Source organism: Gymnoscopelus braueri (assembly GCF_963280865.1).
Source record: "Gymnoscopelus braueri genome assembly, chromosome: 10".
In the NCBI taxonomy this organism is placed as follows: domain Eukaryota; kingdom Metazoa; phylum Chordata; class Actinopteri; order Myctophiformes; family Myctophidae; genus Gymnoscopelus; species Gymnoscopelus braueri.
In genome coordinates this window covers 23,883,317-23,892,545 of record NC_137611.1, presented here as the reverse complement: position 1 = coordinate 23,892,545, position 9,229 = coordinate 23,883,317, and the positions used below count along the sequence as shown (strand labels likewise).

Below are 9,229 nucleotides of genomic sequence, written 5' to 3'. Positions count from 1 at the left end.
TCTTTACCGGTGAAACTGATCGATATTTGATCGATATTTGAATACGCTAACAGCCTGAATAACTGTAAACATCTGATCATCAAAATTTACAGCAACAAAGTGGATACATTTCATTATACAGCAACCATCACACAAGATATGATCACCTCCCAAATGATCTTGAACTGGATAAAGTACAATTTAGAATTTAGTGGACGCTCTTATCCAGAGCGAATAAAAAAGTGCATGGCTTTAGAAAGTGAACTTTAGTCAACATTAAGTGGCGCATTTCAAAACACATTCTCCACAATTGGGAGATGTGAATGGTTAATTTGTGGAACACTGCAACAATGTTGATGAAGGCAGAACTAAAGTCCATGAAGATCCTGGCATACATGTTAATTAAATCTATAAAGAGGATCCTGGCATACATGTTGGTAAAGTCAGGTGTTGCAGGATGTAGTAAAGGCTCATGCTTTTTATGCACATTAGCGAGTTGAAAGAGGTTCAGTTAAGAAATGAGGTAGATTGTCATCAGCAACTCTACTTGTTACATGCAAGGAGTGAAGATCTTACTCGGTACGATGATTCACATTGCCAGGTGACCCAGTGAGGGAGTCTGTAGGGTGCTAGGGTAGTCACTTGGGCCATCGGTATCAAAACGGGGAGGAGGCTCATTGCAACAGGACAGATTGTTACACCCATATCCGTCAACACCCACCTTGTCTTTCATGTGTCTGATAGTAGATCATTGTGCCTAACAAATACTGGAAGGTAAGACACATGTGTAGAGGACACTCAGTCTTTAAAATACAATTTTATTGTATTCAGTTTTGCTCTCAAAGAAAGATTTAAAGAACTTGAGGTAGAAACTCAAATTGTCTAACTATAAGGCACTGAAGGTCTTGCTACAAGAATGTCATTCTCCAGATGTGTTGGATCACGTGTGTGTGTGTGTTCTTTCCAGAGTGGATAACTTAGATGAATGAGTTTCATGTCGCAGTGGAGTTTCCTGACGTTGTCCATGTCCTCTGAAGAGAGCGAGAAATCAAAGACCTGTTGAAACACCAAAATTATGAATAAGTAACCTAGCATAAAAGGAGGAACTCTGGTCCAAAGTGTGAAATCCATCTCATGAATATGACATGGATTTGAGTATACTGTAATATGTCTATAGCAGAAATACGTAGATAGGCTATCATTCTTAGCTCCTGATATTATTGCCCATTGGTTACTGCTACTATGTTTTCTGAACTGTAAACTTCATATTAGGACCAGCCACCTCCTTACAATTGAGTTTTTAACTGCTGACCAGGACAGAGTCAGCAACCATATTAGTTGGTGGTTGAGATCGATGGGTAAGTTATTCGGTGAGAAGATGTAGGCAAAGAGTAAATCGAGGTATAAAGTGAGATGTAGATGAGTAAGAGGAGAGAAGTAGTTCTAGCCTAGGACAACACAGATAACATAATCACAATAGAATAAAGAAAATCTGTTCCCATTCACAACCCTTTTCCCTGTAAAATCCAAACAAGGCTTTTGTAGAGGTAGTTGGGTACTCATCCCTAAATAACAAGGGATAGTTACATCACATTCTGTGTATTCATGATGAATGCAATGTGCAACACAGTGTACTCCGGCAACAAAGCAGAACAGCATGATGAAAAAAAGGAGAAGAATTACTTATTATGAATACAAAGATCATAACAAGGCACCATGGGGAAAGATGCTGAGGATCAACAGATACGTAGGCTTGCGTTGAGAGGAGAGTGCGATAGTGAAGCAACATTAGAATGGAGATGTTGGTAAACACCTTGTGCTACTCCACATGGGTGGGATCCCAGGATACATGTCTCCCATCATGCAATCTGCCCAAAGTTGCCATGTCCACCTCCTGCAACTGGAACCCAAACACCTAAGAGAGGAAGGACGGTGGTGGTGGAGGTGGTAGTAGGGGAGTTAAAAGGAGAGGACGAAAGTGGGTAGGGTATATGGATATTGATATGGTTGGAAACGGGCAGTACGTTTCTGGAACATCTTGTGTTTTCCCAGAAATTCCCACTGACCTTTACCAAATATGTTTAACTGACTTCCCTCCCTGATGGTGGCATCAACAAACATGCACAAGAGCAAGTGTTTGTTTAACTCACTTGACAATTTTCTTGTACTCTCTCCTTCTTGGTAGATTTGGGTATTGTGACAACACCATTCTGAAATGGGAAAATAGTTAACTCACTAATACATAATAAAGCATGCATAAGGCCTACAGAGTTCAAGGCAATAAGCATTGAAAGAGTGGTTAGCCTTGGGGGAAATATAATGTGATTTTTTATGGCCTGCAGACTAGACTAGGTGGGCAATATTGATGATTAATAATATCATCATTAATACCTGTATGCTCCAGCGTATGCAGATTTGAGCAGGGGTGCGTTCGTACTTTCGGGCAAGCTGTAGAACAGTGGGATGGTTAAGGGCCTGTCCCTTGGCCAGGGGGCAGTACCCTTCAAACACTATGCCCTCCTGACGACAGTACTCCACCAGCTGATTGGGCTGCTGGAACGGATGAAACTCCACCTGATTGGAGTTAAGCAGAGATTAAAATATTTCATCTGTTGAAGGCAGCCATTTAGAAACTAACTGTTCGCTAATCTCAGAAAAGACCTCTAGAGGAAATCTAATATCTAATATTCTTAGTTAATTGTTTCATGTGTTGCACAAGTTATACTTTCAAATAGAACCATACCAGTGTTTTTGCATGTCCTAGTAAGACACATTTAGATCCATCAGCAGCACACCCCTATAGATTTTGGTCTAAGGTTGGTTAGCTAGCTGGAATACTCACTTGGTTGACATGTGGCACCACACTACAGTCCTCCTTTAACTGCTGCAGGTGGTGGATCAGGAAGTTGCTTACACCAATAGCCCGACACACCCCTACAGAAGCATAAACGACAGAGGTGCGCTATATGAAATGTGAGCACAATACATAGGCCCTTTAGAGTCTTTATTCATTTGGAAATGTACACAGGAGTAGTGCATAGCAAAGAGATGCTTTCCAAAGCCAAAGGAAATACTTAACCACTTTATTTTTTTGACCAGGGTCCCCCAGGTGTCTTTCCTTGGCCCCCTATTTTTTCCCCCTCTATAGCCGATCTACAAGCTCACATTAGATCGGCTATTTTGGCTATTTCGCCTATTATAACAGGCCCAGAATAGGGATGTTAGTGTTCATGTAGTTAAATTACACCTTCCACAATTAAAACATATAGCCACTTAAAGGCAGGCCTTAGACCTTTTTTTGACTCATGACTTCTGACTTCTGAGAGGCTCTTATAAGTGTAAAATGTCAAATCCATGTAATAAGCATTATAATTATTTAATTACTTGAAAGTTAAATATTTCCCTTTGTTTCTCACCCTCTTCATAGAGCTCCTCCAGGGCTCTCCAGGTCTCAGCTCTCACTTCCCTGTTAGAGTGACCGGGTTGTCTGGCATCTGGCCAGTGCATCAGGTACAAATCTGAGTGGTAAGCAGTTCATAAAATTACAAAAGGGCATTTTGAGAGTAAGAAGATAGGGATAATGTGGTTTACAGACTGTTTAGCTCAAATCCTACAGTAGGTGAATATTATCTAACAACTGAACGTACCAAGATATTCCACCCCCAACCGGGAGCAGGAGTCAAGGCAGGCCTTTTTCGCATTTTCATATCCATAGTCCCCACACCAGAGTTTACTGGTGAGCCACAACTCACTTCGTGGAATCCCACTTTCTCTGATAGCTTCACGTAGCTGTGTCTCACAGCCATAACGTTTTGCTGTGTCAATGTGCCGTACACCACACTCACGGATTGCATACACAGCAGCATCGTGGGAGTATCCACCATCATGTGATGTTCCTTTGAAGAGATCAAGGACAAACATTTCACAGAAATCGTACATTGCATATAACATAACGGAGCCTTGTCATTCATTGAGTTTAAAAGTTAATTTCCCTTAGAGTTATGTTAAGTTAGTTAATGAGTTTTTTTTGCTTGCCTGGTTGAGTAAGTAAGTAAGTAAGTCAGTGGATGGGGTATAGACCATCACCACTTGATTATGTTGGTGTGGCATGCACCCAGGAACACCACTGAAGAAGACTACTGTATAATTGATCTAGAATGTGGCTAAACTAAGGTAGGAAGATACTTGGACAAAGCAAGTTCAAGTGTAGTGTAGTGTAGTGTACATCAACCCTAACTGGTGGTGACACACTGGCACTTATGTGTTGTCTGTACACACTTTGATGACCGGCGGAGTCTCTGGTAGGAGACTCAAAGTGTCAACTTTGAGTCTCCTATCGTACATATTAAATGGCAACTTTCCACCGGTCATCCAATTATTGGCTTAGGAATGTGACAAAAACAAAAAAATATCCATGGATTCAAGGCTTCATGGGGTGTGTAATTGATAGAAAATAAGTAATTTGTTTGGGTGAACTATCCCTTTAATTGGAGGGTGCTTCGGTCTTGCAGTGCACTTTGTTGGGTTCAGGCTTTGCATATTTATGTTCAGCTGTTCAGTTCTTCTGTCTCACAACAGTAAACAAACACCTGTCTTCCAGAGATTAGTTGATTTAAATTTGTATTTAGTATTACACCTAATAGTCTATCTTGTGTTGTGTTCCTTGTCATGTGGTGTTCGAGCTGGCCGTAAAAATGGGGTTAGGATAGAAAATAGCTCTGCAGTAAACAAAGGGTTATGATATTAACGTTGCATTGATTTCTTAATTTATATTTTGAAGTGTCATACATATTAAAACCCACACAAAGCACAACATCTAAGGCTTCAAATGAATGGATGATATATTAACATGTGCAATGTCGTATTCCAAAAACGTGATCAAAAACCATATGGCAGAAAGCAATGGACATCAGATCAATCTTGTTCGATGTTCATGTGTGTTTCACACAAACTGTGTTACAGTGACAGTTTGTTAAACACACTGACAGGGATGTGCAGAGGCAGCAGCTGTATACATCGCATAAATCAAACGCACCTAATCCAAGCTGGGGAATGTGCAGTCCGTTGGAAAGAGGAACATTGGGACAGTTTAGAGAAGACATTATGGAAAAAAGCCGAGACTCACTGACGTGAAAGAAGGTAAAAAAGCTGAAGATCCGAACAAGAATCGAAATTGTGTAAAAACATACATACAAAAAAAAGAAAAAAGGTCTGCAGACCTGATCGCCAAATCACTGCAACGCAAAACACATCTGTTTTGATAATTTGGTAACTTCACCGGTAAAAGTCACCGTTAGAAAATACAGCTTCCGCTTCCTATCAACTGCATTCTTTGTAGGATTGATTTTCTTTGGAGATTTCAGATCCGGCTTAGAACGGATACGGAAATGGTACCTGCGCGTGTACGTATGTTTATGTGAAAATTACCGGATACAGTCGGTGGGCTAAAGACCGGATCTGAGCACTGAGATGTAAATAGAAGCGCTTCGGACTACTAGGAGGTTGCTATGGTAATGTAACAGCTACTAGCCTAGCAAAGATGGCAGCTACTTAACTGCGAGCTCCTGTTTGTTGACTGCTTGTTGTGAAACTCTTTTCTTCAAAGTTATTTTAGGTGTCAACACATTTGGCTGGGCGTGTAAATTAAGAGGTCTTGCTCTCATATCAGCTATGATATGCATATGAATATAAAATGAGGTAATGTTAGTCACATTTTCTCCATGTTTTAAGAAGTTATGTCTAGTTGTTGTTTGTCAATGGTTATTACTTCATGTAATGTATAGCACTTGTCAACTACAGTGGCTTTTAAATATGCTTTATAAATACATTTGATTTTATTTAATTTCTTGCAAAGGACATTTTTTATTCATGAGTAATGCTACTTTTTATAGAAGAGTTGAGAGAGAAGTGACCACTGAAGTAGCTTAAAGATAGCTTAAGTGGTTAAAATCAGAGCAGCTGTCACTGGATGCTGAATTAAACTTCCTTTACGTGACATGATTAAAAAGTAAGTGTGCAGTGCAAATAGCTACCCATTACACAGGTGATGGAGAAAGTTTCATGACGTAACTTAAATGTTGCATCTTCTGTCTTGCTACAGGGTCCTTCGCAGCTGTATGGGTCTCCGGCGGCCTTATCTAGTTTGGCCAATACTGCTCCTCCTGCTTCTAGTTTGTGCAGCCTTGACCGCTCTATTGCCACCTGCTGAAGACTGGGGAGGCGATGGTGTCATGGGAGTGCTGCGTAGAGCGTCACCCAACAAGGACACCTTTGCACAAAGCCATACTGATACAAAAGAGGAGGAAGAAGAGGGATTCACTATCATCATCCAAACGTATAACCGCACAGATATTCTGCTCAGACTCCTGAACCATTACCAAGGGGTACCTCACCTTCAGCAGATAATCATCGTTTGGAACAACATTGGGGAACAAACCCCCCAAAAGCTTTGGGACTCCTTGGGGCCCCATCCGGTCCCTGTGGTCTTCAAGGAGCAGAGTATCAATCACATGCGCAACAGACTACAGCCTTTCACTGAAATTGATACAGATGGTCAGTTTATCAACTGGGCTACTGTTTGTGTGTTTTCTATATTGTCATGGGACTTTCATGAACTTGCTGTGTGTGTGTGTGTGTGTGTGTGTGTGTGTGTGTGTGTGTGTGTGTGTGTGTGTGTGTGTGTGTGTGTGTGTGTGTGTGTGTGTGTGTGTGTGTGTGTGTGTGTGTGTGTGTGTGTGTGTGTGTGTGTGTTGTCTGTCATGGTCTGTTTTACTCTGAATTACTTATCTTTCTCTAACAATGTGTCTTGTTTCCAACACCTTAGCTGTATTGATGCTGGATGATGATACCTTGGTCAGCGTTCCTGACATCAGTTTTGCTTTCTCTGTCTGGAAGGTAATGGATACCATCAGTGACGAAGCTGTTGAAACCAATTATCATCACATGTATCTGGATTCCATTGATAATATAGAGAATGTGCATTAGACATTGACATGATGTAACATTTGTCATACATAGACAGACGGGTGTCACATTTCACTTAAAACTGAGCTGCTACAATATGAAAGTCTTATTTTGTTCCACAGCAATTTCCGGATCAAATTGTTGGTTTTGTCCCTCGAAAACATGTCTGCATGGCGGGTGGAGTGTATAGCTATGGCAGCTTTGAGCTGCAGGATCCAGAAATAGGCGGAGGTGACAGGTATCCTTCAACCACTTTCAACCTGGTGTCCATATTGTGGGCGATGTCATATTAGGCAAAACATTTCCAAAAATAGCAGCATTCTGTTTATTTTTTCTGTTTTCTTGAGACACTGTCATACAAAATGTCATATGAATATTTTCTTGCTTTATTTTGTTGACTCTTCTATTGCTTCTTTGATTATTGAATTGACCACATTTCCCCCGCATCAATATATTTGAATCTGATTTTACTGTTTTACTGTTTTTTTGACTGTTCTCCATGCATTGCAGTATTTACACACTAGCATGTGCTGTGTCAGAAAACTTTGTATTTGTTTTGGTTGTCGGAGGCCCACAGTTTAACCTTCTATACTTTCCACTGCAGGTACTCCATGGTGCTGATTGGTGCAGCTTTCTTCCACCGCCAATACCTGCAACTCTTCCAGGACCAGCCTCAAGCGGTACACAAGCTGATTGATGAAACTGAGAATTGCGACGACATTGCCATGAACTTTGCCGTGGCAATGCATTTGGGGAAACAGTCGAGGTTGTCAAGCTCACCCAGGTCAAAGGGCAGCATCGACAGACCCTCAGGGGTCTTTGTCAAGCCCGTGGACCTACGCAACCTGGAGAAAGATGCCAGCAGCGGGTACCTCGGCATGTGGCATCGTCCCGAACACCTCCTTCAGAGGTCCTACTGTCTGAACAGGCTGGCACAGATCTACGGCTCCATGCCACTCTGCTTCTCCAACCTGATGCTCTGCCAGTTTGGCTTCCCCAGCTATGGCAATCACAAGAGCAAGGGCTGAGGGGGAGAAGTTGCTATGACAACCACAAGTGCAAGGGCTGAGGGGGGAGTAGATACTATGGGATTCAATTCACTGACTGCCTGCCATGGATGGAATGAAGTCAGATGCAAGTAGAGTTCAGGTGGGTCTACGATGTGTGACTTACTTAGTCATACGGCATTTGAAAGGGCTTGGGGTTTAGATTAATACATAACCTTCTTACTTTTGAATACGAACACAGATGGTGCTTTTTCTTTTTTTAAATAGATGTTTAGCAGTGAACCAGATTAAGCCTAATTTGTCCTCGTTTGCCGCTTATCAAACATAATTAAAATCGTGTATAAATTAGGCTTTAGCCTGATTTTGTCTTACCAAAGCTGCCTTTACCTTAGTGTTTACAACTGGAGTACTTTGTTATGCACTTACTTTAAAAGCCAGCAGATGTCAGTCTCACCTGCAGCTTTGACATATTTTTTTATGTTCAATAGAGTAACCTTGCTGTACATGAGAATTGTACTTTCTATAGAAATGTAGCTGTTTTAGAAGGTGGCACAGGGTCACTTTAAACTCAGGCAATATGTTGGTCGACAGATCATATTTAGCCTTAGAACCTGATTCTGTTTAATAGTGATAATGTGTCTTAGCTACATTTATCTTGTGGGACTTTTTTTTCCCCTCCAGATTCAACAGATCTGTACTGACAACCATTGTTTTTTGCTGTGACAGTGCAGAGATCAAATATTGCTGAAGAATAAATTCTGTTGACTTTGATGAGAACTTCAGTCTTGACTCTCAAGTCAGTCTCTAAACGCTTCTCTAAAAGTCTCTCTTCTTCTTAATTAACAGCCACAACCTGATTTGTTGTTGGAAAAACCTTAACCACCTAAGCCCTATATATTTGGTTGTATGACAAATAGTGAAAATAGCTATAGGCTCACAATGCATGTAGATTGGATCGAATATTTGCAGATGTTTTTGCCTATGACGTGCCCAAACCAGGGATGCTAGGTTGAAAGTGTTTAATAGTGTTGCTAATCTTGGAGGAAAAAACAACCCGTGGGTGCCCGCATTCATGAATAATTGTGCCCGCTAAAAAAGTTCTTTTTCACCCAACCCGTGGGTTATGGGTCGACCCGGCATCACTAGAGCACAATTCAAAATAGTCATTGCATGCTAGAACCTTTATCTTGACAGCTAAAATGTTTGTTTGTTGGTCATGACAAACAGATGACGCACACCATTCCTAGTAATAAGAGCATACTTAATGCAAGGTTCCCTAT

The 9,229-nt window shown here is 41.1% G+C and overlaps 2 protein-coding genes across 3 annotated transcripts; one reads left to right on the top strand and one right to left on the bottom strand.

Moving 5' to 3' along the window:
- Window positions 1–780: 780 nt before the first annotated feature.
- Window positions 781–5,259, bottom strand: LOC308094252 (putative oxidoreductase ZK1290.5). Of its 2 annotated transcripts, XM_080440788.1 has the most exons (8): window positions 5,015–5,259; window positions 3,627–3,875; window positions 3,396–3,497; window positions 2,822–2,913; window positions 2,371–2,553; window positions 2,130–2,189; window positions 1,793–1,894; window positions 904–1,035 (listed from the first exon to the last, which is right to left on the bottom strand). In XM_080440788.1, the coding sequence occupies exons 1-7, from the start codon at window positions 5,079–5,081 to the stop codon at window positions 1,799–1,801; spliced, it is 849 nt and encodes a 282-aa protein (XP_080296914.1). In that variant the 5' UTR covers window positions 5,082–5,259; the 3' UTR covers window positions 904–1,035; window positions 1,793–1,798. The 2 variants fall into 2 exon arrangements, with proteins under 2 accessions (XP_080296913.1, XP_080296914.1); XM_080440787.1 differs by lacking the exon at window positions 1,793–1,894 and having other exon boundaries at window positions 781–1,035.
- A 261-nt stretch (window positions 5,260–5,520) lies between these two features.
- Window positions 5,521–8,709, top strand: extl2 (exostosin-like glycosyltransferase 2). The gene is made up of 5 exons (XM_080439509.1): window positions 5,521–5,676; window positions 6,080–6,531; window positions 6,803–6,873; window positions 7,065–7,180; window positions 7,547–8,709. Exons 1-5 carry the CDS (start codon window positions 5,672–5,674, stop codon window positions 7,968–7,970), a joined length of 1,068 nt encoding a protein of 355 aa, XP_080295635.1. The 5' UTR covers window positions 5,521–5,671; the 3' UTR covers window positions 7,971–8,709.
- The last annotated feature ends 520 nt before the right edge of the window (window positions 8,710–9,229 follow it).

Coding starts and splice junctions, on each gene's coding strand:
- LOC308094252 (XM_080440787.1), bottom strand. CDS start 5,081: ATGTCTTCTCTAAACTGTCCCAATGTTCCTCTTTCCAACGGACTGCAC. Junction 3,876..5,014: donor CATTCCCCAGCTTGGATTAG/GTGCGTTTGATT, acceptor ATCTCTTCAAAG/GAACATCACATGATGGTGGA. Junction 2,554..2,821: donor TGGTGCCACATGTCAACCAA/GTGAGTATTCCA, acceptor AACTCCAATCAG/GTGGAGTTTCATCCGTTCCA.
- extl2 (XM_080439509.1), top strand. Junction 6,532..6,802: donor CACTGAAATTGATACAGATG/GTCAGTTTATCA, acceptor CCAACACCTTAG/CTGTATTGATGCTGGATGAT. Junction 6,874..7,064: donor TTGCTTTCTCTGTCTGGAAG/GTAATGGATACC, acceptor TTTGTTCCACAG/CAATTTCCGGATCAAATTGT.